Raw genomic sequence first — 16987 nt, forward strand, 5'->3', positions numbered from 1 at the left:
AATGATTATAATAGCTTTTAACAGTTGTTTGAAATATTCACTTTGGATGTATTTCAGAAACTAAATTAACAAGAACTCTAGTTACATGTATCTTACCAGAACTATGTCAAAAGAACTTGTTCTTTCCTAACTGTTATGATGTAAATTCTATGGGTTTTTTTTAATAAACTTTAATTTATTTTATAAAACTTCACTCTCTTTTACAGTGATCACATAATAGCACCGACTGGAGCAATCTTTATGTAGTGAAAGAAACATACAGTTTTTCATGGAAGCACTATAGAAACATTTTTACTAACTGTACACTCAATAAGAGTTATCCCTCAACAAAATAATTAGCATAGATCAATTGATCATTTCTACCTGAGTAAAGTACAACTACAGCTCCATAAGCTATACTTTTCATTCACGATTACCAAAGAAGTTTTTTTTAATTTCATCAGTATTTAATAATAAAGAAAAAAACTTATCATTTCATAATGAAAGTGTTAATTTACTCTATTTTAAAAAGCAATGGCTTACAAAGGAAGCACCAATTAAAAAAATATATAAATAGATATTTTTACCAGATAATCAAAGAAAGTTGTCAAGAAGAATGAATAACATATCTAGATAATAAAATCATGATAAAACAAAAGATTTTATGGCATAAAGTAAAATGTAATACTACCATCTGAATGGGCAGATTTTATTTTTCTAAACATCATTTAAATCTCCCCTCTAACGGGTACCTTCCACCTCAACCAGAAGCCTCCTCAAGACTATTTACTGACATTTTACAATGGACTTCTTCCAGTTAGTTCCCAGAAATAAAGTATTTTAATTTTTTAAATATGCTTCTTACAGGACCTTTCTCTCCTACAACTTAGAATGATTAATTTTCAATTCACATAAAATAACATCTTACTATACTGTACTTTTAATTTATTGGCTTTATTTACCATTTTAAATAGTTTTTATAATTTTACACAATTAGCCAGCCCAGTAAAAATTCAGTTAGTTAATGATGATTAGTTAATGACTAGTTTTTAAATATTTTAAATGAATTTGTTATCTGGATGAAAATTATAATATTAAAATAAAACAGGTTATCACCACTTTGGAAAACTGTAGAAATCTCTATATCTAATTACACTATTATATACTATGAATAATTTCTGTAAATAGTAATATAATATAATAAACCTTGACAATGTTTAAAATTCATAATAAATATATTGCAACTAAGAGCACAGAATTATTGGCTCATTTTATTATTTACAATTCCTTTCAACTTTTTTTGCCATTTTATTTATGGAAGTGTGCCTTAGGGCATATTTTACCATTCTAAAAAACTTAAAAAATTTTAGAACACAATTATTTTGCATATGGGCACCAAATTTCTGTTTGTTTTACATATCCCACAGAAAATATAGGTTGGTTTTCTACTGCAATAAAAGACCATTTAAATGTTTAGTTAATAACAGCTTTACATTTGATGAAGAGTTGCAGCTGTAAAATAATATATTAAAACAATCCAATAAAATAAGACATTATTCAAAATTTTATAAAATAATTCAAAAATAAATAAAATATTAAGAATAAAATATTCTTACTACTGATGTTTATCTTCATCTTTCTCATTAACTAAGTTTAGATCATTAGTAATAATGATTTTGTTTTTTTTTTTAATTTACTGCTAATGAATATCATATTACTACATAAATTATAAAGGACACAATTCAGTAATTCTAATTGTGTTTTTTTTTTGAGTGCCTTGGAAGTCATCTACCTGCTTCCTGAGTAACACATGGTATGATATAAGTTTAATGATCATAACTCTTGTTCCCTAAAAACACTTACTTTCATATTGAAACAGAAAATGTGATACTTACTGGACATAAAGTTTGAATAATTTATTAACGCTTTCTGGATTGTTTGCAAAATTAATAATGTAAAAATAATTTTCAAAATCATAAACTTTTCTTAAAAAAACAACTAGACATTATAAAACCTTTCTAAATAAATAATGCGCATACAATATTACATAAGATTTATTACTTAAGTCAATGATTTTGACAAAAGTATTACCACAAGCATATCAAAAAGTGTAAAATATTGACATTTTGATATAAAATTTAATTATGTAAAATTATAATAAATTGGGAAATAATACTACTATGTATGTAAATTTGCAAATATATGCACTAAATATCAGAAAAATACAAAACCACATGCGCACGCGCACACACACATACACACACACACACACTACCTGTCTTTGGTAAAAATGGAACATATGAAATACATCCATTATTAGCTTTGGAAGAGCTACAAAGTTATACAATAATAATTTTTTTTTGTAACAGATGAAAATAATTAAACCATGACTCAAATTTTAATAACTTAAATTAATATTACAAAAAAAAAATTCATTCGCTAACATCTGTAGTTGACAAAAGCTGAAAAAGTTATCAAACTATTCTACGATGCCAAAATAGTTAACAAAACAGCAATTAAAACTGCTGTTTTAAACATATTTATTTAAAAGTAAAATTTATAATTTCATAACTGAATCTACATATTTTCAGATGAAAAAAATGAAACGTATGTCCTGTAAGAAGAGTTACCGATTTCATAAATGTTGAGAATTTGTTATGAAAAAAAAATTTATTAGTTAGTTTTGTTATAAATTTTATCATTAGGTCACATATTATAAAAATAGAATAAAACCTAAAAAAAGGAGTGGTATATTAAAAAAGTAATTGTCTGTACTTCATTATATGTCCATCATAGAAATGTTACAACTGTATAGTTATAGTTGATATACAATCCACAATTACTCATTCACAACACTTTCTTTCACACATACTTTACATATCAAAAAATACTTTGATATTTGTACCTGAATATCTCTAATTAAGGAACAACTGAAACAAAACCTAATATCATATGGGCTATAATTAGAAAACTATTTTCATATTTTATGTTATTGTGTACCATCTATTTACAGACTACTTATCTTCTAAACAAAACAAACAAAATACTAACTAATTTTTATTACACAAATCTATATATTATTCATTAAAAGAGTTTTATGTAAATCTAATAATCAAAGAAAAAAGTTTAACAATACATTTCTCAATGTTATCGACACCAGTAATAAACATAGTATGAAAATAAAAACAAAGAAAAAAATAAAAGTCCTAGATTTGTTTTAAGTCTTTCTTTTCTTTCTATTCATATTTAAAATATAATCAAATAATATAGATATTCCCTTTAAATTTACATAGTGAACGATGAAAACATGAAATACTTAAATAATAATAATAATAAACTGCATGTTTTCAAAAAGTAATATACAGTTCTACATTTTCATAAATATATGTAACCACTATTCTTTTAATGTTAACAGATCACAAATATTCGCAAATAACAGTTTAAGTTTTAATTAGAAATACAATCTAATGGTTTAACGTTAATGAAAAATTATAAATGTATATTTCATACACAGACATAAAAGATAATAAATAAAATAAACCTAATATAAATAATTAATTACAACAGTTTATGGAAAATTATGGTTATATAATTTTACACAATGATTGCACATATATAACACTATCATTGTTCTGAAAAAAAAAACTGCTCATCAATATGTTACCAGAATATATAAACAGGGCAACCACATATAGAAATAACTAACTGTATTGTTATGTTGTAAAACTTACAAATACAGGACGAAAATAAAAAACAAACAAACAGTATGAGAGGCTGCAGTGAGGGCTGAAGTTGTAGTTGGAGTTACCGACGAGTGGTGGGTGGGTTTTCAGATTCATCATTGTTTGCAGTTGCATTTGACCGTGCAAGAGTTGCATTATGACTGACCTCATATTCCATCACTTCTTGATATATTAACTCCTTCCACTGCTCAACTGTGTGCTCCCTTTCATCAACAGAATGATCATATGGACCAGGTGCAGGCTAAATAATAAACATAATTATAAACAGTAACTGTTATTCAGACCAGATAAAAAAGTAATTATTTATCAAAGAAATAAGTAGTAAAAGGTAAGTTTTATTTGAGAATATAGTACATCAGTATTTCTGTAACTGAGCATACCATTTCCAACTCTTTTGATTAATCATTCTGTGACTGCACAGATGAGCTTGTGAAGCTTTTTGTAAGAATATTTTCCAATTGATTATATATTCAGCATATCACAAATTTCATGACAATTGCGATTTTTAATCTATGTTAGAATAACCTTTCTGTTTAATTTGAGCATAATGAGTTTTCTCAAAATCGAAAGAATTGTCAGAAAAGTAAAAGTAGCTAGCAAATTTTTCCAAAGATAGATTTTATATGGATGTTAATTTTAATAAAAATTATTAACAATAATAAATGTCAGTTCATCATTTGAAACAGCAAAAATATTACAATAAATATTATACTGTAGTCTATATTTGTTTGAATGCTATAGCAGACAATAATCCTATATACTGGAGGTAAAAAATAAAATGAAATCAATAAACAAACACATTTGTATAAGCTTATAAGTAACTTTGGTTTTCACAGACAGCTTTAAATTTGTTTTGAAGGAATTCTGTCGATGTTATGATTTCCTTCTTTTGGCGTTTGACAGCTGTCACCGTTAGCATACTTTAGAAGAAAATTGCGCATAATTTTGTTTGTACCTGATAGTTTATGATCAATTTTAACATGGAGTGCAAAAATGAACATTTTCAACATATTTTATCTTTTTATTTCTATAAAGGCAAGAAAGTTGCTGAGGCTAACAAAGAGGTGTGTAAAGTTTATGTTGTCTAAAAGAATGCATATGTCAGAACTGGTTTAAGAAGTTCCATTCTGAAGATTTTACAGTCTGACCAGCATTCTGGGTACCTATTGAAGTTGATGAACACCAAATTAAAGCCATAACTGAATTGGATTGACATATAATTATGAAAGAGACTACAGTGAGGTTAAATGTATCATACACAACAACTGAAAATGAAATCATATCTTGGACTTGTTAAGAAGGTTGATATTTGGGTTCTACATGAATTAAAAGAGATTCATTTAACACAATGAATCAATATATGCATTTTAAACATAATGAAACTGACCCTTTTTTGAAAGAATCATTACTGGTGATGAAAAATGGGATTGTCTACAATAACATCAATCGAAAATGATCATGGTCCAAGCATGATGAACCAGCACAAGCCACATCAAACGCTGAATTGCAACAAAAAAGATCATGCTGTTAATCTGGTGAAATTACAAAGTTTGTATTTTGTACTGCTTCCAAGGAACCAAACAATCAATTCAGATGCTTACTGTCAACAACTAATGAAACTAGAGGAAGAAATCAAAGAAAAACAGCTCTCTTTTTTCTGTTTAGCCTCTGGAACCACTGTAAGATATTACTTCAGAGGATGAATGAGGATGATATGTATGAATATAAATGAAGTGTATTCTTGTACAGTTTCAGGTCAACCATTCCTGAGATGTGTGGTTAATTGAAACCCAACCACCAAAGAACAGTGATATGTGCGATCTAATATTCAAATCCGTATAAAAGTAATTGCCTTCACTAGGATTTGAACCTTAGAACTTTTGACTTTGAAATCAGCTGATTTGCAAAGACAAGTTAGCTACTAGACCAGCCTTGTGGGCTAAAGAAAAACAGCTAGAATCTGTGGTAACAGATTCACATCTGTGGTAACTCATAGAAAATTATTGAAGTTTAGTTGTAAAATGATATCCATCTACCATATAGCCATGGTCTTGCACAATCAATTATCATTTATTTGAAAATATCTTTGAATGGTAAAACTTTCTAATGATAATGATCTGAAATTGTACTTGGCTCAGTTTTTTGCTGATAAGGACCAAAAGTTCTGAGTGTATAGTTATGAAGTTACCAGAAAGATGGGGAAAGGTTATTTGACAAAATGGAAAATACATAATTGATTAACGTTAATTCTTGCACAAAAAAATTGATTTATTTCATACTACAAAACCAAAATTATTCTTTTTCACCAACCCAACGTCTTTTTCTGTATTACTGTCGCAACTTTTTCTCCATATAACAATCAGCAACTTTTCTTTTCTAACAATGTTCATGACTTCTTAATTAATATACATAAATACAAATGAGTGGAATGTGTCCTGGACTATATCTGCAACAACACTACTGCAATCTGACAGTGCTGTACAGAACACTAAAACTGATTAATTCCAAGTCTGCTCTTATTCATTTCCTGTGGCACTATATTGACCATATCTATTCAGTCCAGAGGTACAATTTTATAACACTGTCTTATTACTCATATGCAATGAATAATAGATTTGAACAAAGGGTCTGTATGAAATTTTCTGTGAAGGTTGGTAAATTGGCTACTGAAGCTTTGAGGATGCTTTGTGAGGCTTTTAAACAAGATTTATTAGGTTGAACACATGTTTTGAATGATGTCATAGTTTCAAATGGATAAAATATAATGATTGTTTCAGGCAACCTTCCACAAGAAAAACACCCAAAATGTGAAAAAAATTTGGGAATTCATCCATGAGGATCTTGAAGTTGAGACATAGCTGAATTGGTTAAAAAGGGATCGGACAAGAAATTTTAACTTTTTCTTGGTAAAGATTAAAATGTGTGTTGTACTGCTGTACAATTTATTCCTCGAATATTGTCACTTGAACAAAATCAGCAATGTGCTAATGTGTCACGTACTTCATAACATGGCTAATGGTGATACTATTTTTATCTCTAGGGTCATAATCGGAGATGAAAGAAAGGTTTACAAATATGATTTGGACAAAACGAGTTATTGTCATCACTGAGACCGAAAAAAGCACAGCAGATTAGTAGCGCAGCAGAATGGATGCTTGTTGTGTTCCAAAAGCATTATTCACCAACAACTTGTTCCTGCTGGAGTTATGGTGAATTCTTACTTTTAGTACAATGTTTTGGGACTCTTGAGAAAAGATGTGAGGTGACCCAGATTGTGGAAAAAACAAAATTGGCTGTGGCTCTATGAATGGGAGTGTGCATGTCTCCCTCAAAATGATGCAGTTTTCATAAAGAATTATATGGTAATTATCTCACACTCTCTGTACTCTTGATAAACTCCCAGTGATTGTTCTTTTATAATCTCTGTTGAATACTTGTATAGATTTTTTTTTAAGAATTCAATATTAATAAAATTAAAACTATATAAAATTGAGATTTTTTGTCTTACAAGTCAAAGCGACATACTTTCAAAAAACTAATACGAGGAAAAATACTTAAAATTACCTTTAATTTTTACAAAAGATAAAAGGCTGATTTTCTACATTATAATACACATGCATGATTTATTTGCTTATAATTTTTTTTTATTGCAAATATGTTTAAATAAAACTGCAAGAATTATTATTACTATTTTTATTCTTTTTAGGTAAACACCAACTATAAAATGATTAAATTATATCACATACAATGACTATAACTTTAGCTCATAAACGTTTTTTAATTGCATCACATTCAACTACACTTTCACAACTATATGTGTTACACTTACTCTGGCTATTAAAATCACCTATGATCCATATGTTCCTCTACCTAGGAATGGGAATTCTTGAAGAAATTAACACAATGCTAAGTATTAATTGTTCCTTAGCTGGAGAAACACAAAGGAAGGGAGGGAAACTAACAAGATTACAAATGATTTTACAGGAGGACTAGAAATAAGACAAACAGTCATGGCGATAAGTATCTACATAATCTTTTTTTCAAGTTCAAATAAACTAGTGAGAGATGAATGTTATATGAATGTTGCTGAATCTGATGCACCCAAAAAATATAAAAATGTTAACAAAACATTGTACATATATTGAAAGTGATTACTTTACGGAAAAAAGTAACATTTTATTAACACAATGAAACACACTACAAAAAAAACTAATTATTATGATAACCTTTTTAAAGTGAATCTTTTTTCACTTCTAGAAAATGTCTAATTATTTGATGTTAATTACCCTACTCCTGGTACAATGATACTCTATAAAATGATAAATCCCTCTATAATGACAAGATTAAGCAGCCTGATGTTAACATTTTCTCTCAAGAACAAATTAAAGGAAAAATTATTTAGTTTTTTTTTAATAGATTTATGAAGTGAAATATCAAGCTATGAATATTACATGTCAACTAACTTAACTTTAATTCATATCACTATTTAAACAGTTCTAGAACTTGCGAGAATGTGTTTGTGTCAGCACTTAAAAGACATTCAAACGCAACGCCATACTGGTCTCATCAATTTACTTTAAGTCTATAACTTGTTTCACAATAACAGTAAAAAATTGTAGTGATCTTATTTTATCTAATTGGTTTTCTTTTAGCCACTGTATTTTCATTTCATTAATGAAATATTTTCCAAGAAAACCGAAGAAAAATTGAAAAAAGTACTCTGTCAACTTTTAACATCCTTTGACTTTAAAATTTAGTGAAACAAGTAAAAAAAATTAATATATATAATTAACTGCCTATAAATGATATTTTCTCATTTTTTACAAGATTTATGCATCTTCAACCAATCCCTTTGCAGTTAGTTACTAACCATTTTACACGTTAACAGAAAAACTGGTATACTTCTTTTGATAGGTTGGGTAAGAAAATGTCTATACTGATGAAAAATAATCACTGTTATGTCACACATGAAATGATATTTGTTTATAAAAATGAGATTAAATTTTCATCCAATTGTGTAGTTGATAGGTTGTACAACTCACAAAAAAATTATTAACCAGCATTATGAGAAACAGCAGCTCGTAGCAAACAGCTCATTAATATGGATTATTTATTCCTCCTATCATATTATGAGGTATTATGATTGAGAGTTAGTAATGTAACTTTAAACTGCCTTAGGAATTAATTCCTTCGATAATATTGGTTTTCATGAAGTTGATAGTTTGGTATTGCGGTACTATACACCTTAATTGTAGTTTCAAAATCACACACTGTAATTTTTACTAGTTTATATTCTGTTTATTTTAATATATTGGAAGAGTGAGAGAGAGAAGGTAAACTATGTCCATGAAAACCCCATACTCCTATATCAGTGATTCCTAACCTTTTTAGCTCCACGACCCCAAAAAAAAAAAAAATATATATATATAATGAATATTTCGTGATCCTCAATCCCAACCCAATGAAACCTAGTTAAAACTATTTAGCAGTGTTGATAGTGATGAGCAATTTACGGGTTCCAACTTGATGTGTATGTCAAAGCTCCTTATAATTTGGTCTGTTAGCATAATATTCACCAAAAGTGTCATGTTCAAACATGCATATGATATGTTTGAATACATCATGCTCCCAGCAGTATAAAAGAGGCATAAGGGATTGCAGAATATCAGTTTAGTTTTGAGTGTGAAGCATGTGTCTGTGTTTTTATTTAAGTTTTTAAAGGCATAGTTTTTGGTTTTTTACTGTGCGGTCAAATGATGCAACTGTTTCTTTTTTTCAATTAGGTTTTTATGCAAAATGAATAAATCTGTGAAAAACAAAGTAAGCCATCTACATCCAGTGAATCGATTGGTAAAAAGACAAAATTGTACGACAGTTATTTAAGTTATGGTTTTACCTCATTAGATGAATAGCCTCAGTGCATTGTTTGCTTCCAGGTCCTCTCTAATGAAAGCATGAAGCCATCAAAATTAATTTGACACTTGGAAACAAAACAACCAGATCATAAAAGCAAACCCTTGGAATTTTTTGAAAGAAAATTACATTTCTGCGAGAAATCAACAAGCTTCTACTCATAAATCAAACCACACTGATAAAAGTACACTTGAGGCATCTTATCTTACAGCATTAAAAGAAGGTAAAATGTCTAAACCCCATACAATCGCAGAAAACCTCAAATTGCCTACTCCAATTGATATGGTCAGCATTTTAATAAGCAAGGAAGAAACAAAAAAATTCTGCTTTCTTTCTGATGACACAGTATCAAGGTGAATCAATGATATGGCTGCCGGTGTTGACATCGAATAATTCAGCAAATGAGTTCAAGTGAATTTTTTAATATTCAATTTGAAGAATCAACAGATGTGACAAACATTTCTCAGTTCTTATGTTTTGTGAAATATGAATGTGATAAGGGCAATGTGAAAGGGAATGTGATTTCTGGAAACATTAAAAGATCATCTTACATCATGGGCAAAATAGATGTACTGCTTCCTTCACAGATATGCTATTGTCATAAAAAATATGCCAGAAAACCTTACAAATTCTTTGTAAAGCTACAAAAATGGTTAATTTTATTGTAAGTCAACCATTACAGAATACACTGTTCACAAAATTATGTGATAAAATGGATGAAAAGAAAAAATCTTTTCCATACAAAAGTAAGATGATTATCATGGGGGAAAATGTTAACCTGGTTATTCCAATTGCAAGATGAATTAATAATATTTTTCTATGATAAAACAAATTCTATTCTTAATGTTTTTACAGAATAATGAGTGTATGTTGCTGTTGGCTTATTTAGCTGATGGATTTTCACATTTAAACTACCTGAATGGGAATTTACAAAAACGTGATAAAAATATTTTATTAATGACAGAGTTCATGCTTTCATTAAGAAGCTTGATATGTAGATCATTCTTCTTCAAAGCAAAAATTTTGATATGTTTCCAATCACTTCTGATTATATTCAGAAAAATTAAAAATTTGGATGTTGAAGACACACACTATTTATTCACCACAGTTTGGATAGTAGGAAGATGCACTGGCATGAGCTAAAAGTTCAGTCGGCAGAGTATTTCCTGGAAGATAAAAATAATGATTTCTTGAAGAGATGAACTGAATGAATCCAGTTAGTTAAAACATTATTGCAGCTGCTAAGCTACCAATTGAGATTCATGACCAGCTCATCGAAATGTCTGCTGATAAAACTACAATTCACATCTAAAGATTTAGATATGTTTTGCCTTATTCATCAAAGTGAATATGGAGAGAGTCACAGAAGAATTGAAAAATTAATCCCTTTCACCATGTCTTATCTTGATAAGGTGACAAGGTTTTTCGTCTATGATTGCACTAAAAACTAAATATAAGAATTGTCTTTTATCACTTGAAAACAATTTACTTTTGTGTTTCTAACATAGATCAACGTATAGAGAAAATTTTTAATGAAAAACAAATGTAACTAACTCAATTTATTTTCGTTACATGTATGCTTATAAATGTAAGTAAAATGTTTATAATAAATGATTTTTTGAGATATGCTGCCCTAGTCAAATAAATGCTGTGGACTTCCACGATACCTTTCTTTTAAGTTATTTTGAAGTTGAGGTATTAATTATATTTTCAACATTTATGAATATGAGCCACTGTCCACATATTAAAAGAAAAAATGGTCTGCACAAGTATTGCAATGTAATCCTGGCCGATATTACACGTAGTGTATTCTTTTCCAACTCATGTGCAAAATGAGAATTCTCATTAGTCCAGAAAACTATATTCCTCTCTCTGAACTGTGATAAATTGCATTTTCATCAGAAAACAATATTCTTGTGTGGGACACTGCATTTGGAAATCATACTAACAAATTATGGAAGATTGCAATATATTGTTCCATGTCACCATCTAATAATCACTCACAAAAATTGGTTGAAATGGTTTCATATTATAATCTTTTTTAATATGATCATGCAATGTAGAGCATGGTGTGTTGGGAACCATGGTTTGTTTATGGATGGCATCTGCCTAGATCGGCTGTGGATTTGCAACTGAAACAAGAGAGCAAGAAAGTATCCTGTGTGACTGACTTTAAGAGCAGGGATACCAATCATTTTTAAGAACAGGGTAAAGAAATTATTTCTTAGGAACCAAGTACGGCGTGACTTTAACTGTAACATGTTATTTGCACAGAGGGACTTCTTGGATATATTGTACATCAACAAAATTTTACAATATATATTGTAAAAAAATAACAGAGAAAGCATAAGGTATTTAAATAGGAGGAGAATAATAAATTCAGTTATTGCATGAGTAAGAAGTACGACTTCAAAGGAAGAATTACAGTTCATGATGGAAATTATAGTAAAAGTTCAAAATAAAGGTAAACATAGGTAAAACAAAAGGGATGACTTGAACCTGTCAACAGAAAGGACAGACCAAAGAAAAAATATTGTATGTTAAGAAAATCTTACAGACTACGTTTATTTTAAATTAAAGTTAATTTTTTTATTGCCTAATTCATCACCTAAAAGTATTTTAAAGAAAAGTACTTTATTCTTTGTCAAATAAAATAAAAATAAATAAGATTCAAGACCGTATTTGCTTTGTATTAATATTTTCTCATTAAAGTCACCTTTTTTTTTGTGAGATTGACTGTAATTAAATAAATATCCACATATAAATTAAATATATTGATATCTATAATTAAAACTTTTCAGTTTTTAATGAAATTCACAGTTTGATTTCATCAAGCCCAATGCAAATTTAGGCCATATAGCCAAACCTAGGCTAAAATGTGCCAATTCATCTGTCATGGGGCACTTCTTCCTCCATGCTCAGAATATCATTCTCATATCAATGTCATGTTCATGAGAAAATTATAATAGCAAAATTTAATCTAAATAAATTTTGCCTTAAAAAAATTTTGAAATTTCAATTTAAAAAAAAAAATTTTCTGATAATTGTTATCTTTACAAAGAGATATAACAGCTGCCATCGTAAAGTTTATGAAATAGAATTTGCCACATTTTTCATTTTGGGTAATCGTGCAGGTGACCTGTTCCAATGATGCAGTTAGTCAGTTCTCAATTATGTTAGCTCAGGATGAACCAAGTTTAACCCACTTAAATAGAAAAATACTGTTTTATTGAGAGTATATCTATTGAGAGTGTATATATATCTTGCCATTTTTAAATTTGAATTGTGATTTTAAGGATACCCATAGAAATTACTAATTAATGGAGAGGGAGGGGCAATAGTTTAATGGCTTTTTCAATTAAAACAAAATTTAATATTTCTGTAGGTGTAAGTAGATATGAAAAATATGCAATTTTAAGCACTTCTGACAATTGAAAGTTCTCTTTTTTAAATATTATATAACAAAGTTTGGTAAATGCTTAAAACACAAATAAACTTACAAATATGATCATAAAAGAGACTATTAAAAAGAATATTAAAATTTAAATGGATTACATCCAAACCTAATACTTAAAGTATACTTAATTGGTAACCTAAAGAAATATTAAAATTATACTAATATATTTTGTTTTATGAAAGCAAATTTTGTTAACTATTATTTTTACACCCTATGGACATTTCTGTAATTTGTTTTTAGAGGAAATATAGGTTTTATAAATTTTTCAAATGACTAGTACTTACAGCATTTACTTCTCCTTCGTCGTACCAAACATTAATGTATGAGTGCATAAGTGCATCATCTACTGATATCCTCCTCTCAGGATCAATGACTAACATCTTAGAGAGTAGATCTCTTGCTTGACTTGCTACATAAGTAAAATAAAGAATTAACAGTATAAAACAAAGCTGAATATATACACAACTCTTTTTTCTACCATATTGCAATTAATATTTTAAACTAACACAAATTTAAATATATGTGAACATCATCATACTTCAGACTAGTGATATCAGAAAATCAATCTTTAAGGCAATAAATACACACACACACACACACACACAAATTATAAAGAAATTGATATATGTAATCATTTTCTTTTTACTAAGTTAAACTTAAATGAAAAATTTATGTATTTACTTTTTATATTAATAATAGATTTATTATGGAATGAAAAAAAAAACAATATGCCTACTGTTCTTACACAGCAGTAAAATTTTAAGAAATGACCATTAATCGGAACAGGCTAAATTTTCATTTTTATTTTATGAAAATTATATGAACTGTTTATAACATGTATTTAATACATTTTATGCAAAACAAAAGCATTTTTTTTTTATTAAACTATTTAAAACTTTTAATAAAAAACAAATTAGATTGAAAATATGAATAAACAAAAGTTGTGCATTTTGTACAATTGGAAAGTACATAATAGTATAAAATATGATATTTTTACTTCAATATTTATGAGAGGGAAAACTATCTGCTTTTTGTGCAAGTAAATCAGAATTAACTAAGGAAAATACAGTTGTAAGTGCTGAAACATACATTTTAGCTCAGTTCATCAGTTATTTTTGAGAAATAGAATGTATGCACTTTCTGAAGGGCAATTTGAAGACATTTTAGATGTTTTTATACTACTAGTAAAACATATGTCAAAAATAATGGGTTTTTAGTTCTCTGAACATAAAATTGTTCACTATTATTACATAATCTGCTGCAATAATACTAAGGTAAGTTAAAAATAAAAAAAAGGAATAGTGCAATTTTTAAAATTTGTTATATTAGGAAACTATAAAGGAAGAGCATTAATCAGAATTAAAATCTTATCTTTTGGTTTTTATTCATATAATTTTGATTTTTTGATTCATATACATACTCAATTTCCACATACAAAGATAAATAGTAGCGACTTATTTTTGGTGAGTATTATCCTGATGACTTAAAAATCTTCTTTTACATGGTGAACTGAATCTGTTTATTAATCACATGATATTTTCATTCATTGAACAATCAACATGTTTACAAATTCTTTGAACAGACAAAATTTTAAAGATTTTTCTAATTTATAATCATTTATTTTTTTGACTCATTCATGAATGTACAACTTCATGACAACTTCAGCATCTACTGGGTGGATCTTAGCTTACTGATAATTTCTATTTTAAAAGACACATAAAAATAAGACATAATGTTCAAAATTTTGATAATTCAGTTGAACCTCTATATTACAAAAACCTTGATTTGACAAATTTTTTACTGCACCGTGACATTTTAATAAAACTATGTATAAATTTACCTCTATTTACCATATTCACACCTCTGTATAACAAAATGGTGACATACTACATATTAACATAATTCAGTATGTAGTAATGTACAGTAATTGTTACGAAATATGTATTTTTTTAAATAATGACATTAAATTTAGTATTTTAGACATTTCTGTGATTTTAAGATAAGTCCTTATTTTGATTTTTGTACCTGAATACAAACAACAAAGTATTCTTAACAACAGTCACGAATGACCAGTTATTTTTAATAAACTGGTAAAGCGAAAATTCCCAAGATTTTTTTATAACCCATTAACAATAAAATTCTAACAAAAGATTTACAGTTTCTGCAGTTACATTATTCTGTCTGTACATTAAAGAGCAGAATTTCCTGCAGAGCACTAAAATTACTGTGCAAAGTTTAAGTAATTTATCTACAATATGCAGACATTACAAATAAAATTCTTAGAAAACATTTAACACATACTCCCTCTATTGTTTAGTGCATACACCACAGTTCAGCAATAAATTTTTCTGGGATTACTTCAGTTGGTCTCAACTGGATTACATTACTTGCGTTATACAGTACTGTACTGTACTGTTTCTTTAGTGTGCTATACACAATGTCAAAATGGAAGAGCCTTTTAGTGTTTTGTAATAATTAAAAAATTAATACAGTCGAACCTCTATTTAACAAAAATATCTATTATAAAATTATAATTATACAATTAAAATAAATAACAAATTTTTTCCCAGGATTCTCGATTTTGTTACATAGAGGTTCAATTGTATTTCATTAATGGTTAATTCTAAAAAACAAGGACAAGTGACTGGACATATGGAATGATATTTAGTGCATTGAAGAGCATTAGGAATGATCTACATGTACTGAAGAAAGGCTCGGAACATGTTCATATCAATTTTTTAACTATTTAAGAAAAGGCTGTAAGTTTATTTAACAGCTGAAATTGCATTTTACAGAAGATAATATTGATATACAAGGTACGCTAAAAAAAGACCAAACTTTTGTAATAGCATATCAACCAATGTACAGTGTCTTCTAATAAGTGGTGCTGGCTAGTGGCAATTTTCAAAAACACCACACCATTTGATATATAACACTATCATTATTAGTTTTTGAGCTAAAAAAATTACAGTAAAAATATGTACCAACATCTTGTTGGATTTTTAACAAAATGAAAATGAAAGATCTTGAAAAACAATGAATTGGATTTTGTTTTAAATTTTTAAAACATTAATATAGACATTTAAAATACTTTAGCAATGATTTGGAGAAGACTGTATGAGCAGATCACAGAGCAATAAATGGTTTAAACATCTTAAAAAGGACTGATTTTAAAGAGGATTTTAAGAGGACTGGTTTTAAAGAGGGGCTGATAAAGATCTTAGACCTGATGACCGTCTCAATAAATGAAGATATCATTGATGCAGTTCATGCTACAGTTAATTAAGATCACGTAACTGTCCATGAGATTACTGAGGAAATTGACATCTGTGTACAATAATGATGCAATTTTAACATGCATTGGATCTCTATAAAATTCATGTCTCATCTTCTGACCAATGATCAGGAAAAGAATCATGTTAATATCAGTCAAGACTTTGACTGTGTCGATGCCAATTAAAACAATTTGAAAAATATTATAACAGGAGATAAAGCTTAGATTTACAACTACAATATGGAAACCAAGACATAATGATCACAGTAAACGGAAAAAAAGAATTACAGGAATGACATATGCGTTGACCAATAAAAACCAACATGAGTCAGTGATATCGTGAAGTGATGCTGGTGTTATTTTTTTTTTACTGGAAAGGTTTAGACCATTATGAATTTGTTCCACGCGGTCAGACAGTAAACAAGGAGCTCTTCATCAAAGTTTTACAGCATTTGAGAGACACTGTACACAGAACGTGACCTAAGCTGTGGGAAAATTGGAATTGGATATTGCATCATGGTAATATGCCACTTCAGCATCACTTCTTATTTGCTACTCTCTGGCAAAATGCAAGAGAACTATTGTACTTCACACATTTTACTCTTCAGATTTGGTTACAGC

The 16987-nt window shown here is 28.4% G+C and overlaps 1 protein-coding gene across 5 annotated transcripts in view; it reads right to left on the reverse strand.

The window, feature by feature from the left end:
• Window positions 1-315: 315 nt before the first annotated feature.
• Window positions 316-16987, reverse strand: part of LOC142325825 (stress-activated protein kinase JNK) — a 526820-nt gene continuing 510148 nt past the window's right edge. For all 5 annotated transcript variants that reach the window (XM_075367879.1, XM_075367996.1, XM_075367906.1 and 2 more), the window contains 2 exons: window positions 13377-13501; window positions 316-3963 (listed from right to left, as the gene is read on the reverse strand). In XM_075367879.1, coding sequence (XP_075223994.1) covers window positions 3784-3963; window positions 13377-13501 — 305 coding nt within the window. In that variant the 3' untranslated portion in view covers window positions 316-3783. The remainder of the gene's footprint in view (window positions 3964-13376; window positions 13502-16987) is intronic.

This window comes from Lycorma delicatula, chromosome 1, assembly GCF_047948215.1.
Source record: "Lycorma delicatula isolate Av1 chromosome 1, ASM4794821v1, whole genome shotgun sequence".
Classification (NCBI taxonomy): domain Eukaryota; kingdom Metazoa; phylum Arthropoda; class Insecta; order Hemiptera; family Fulgoridae; genus Lycorma; species Lycorma delicatula.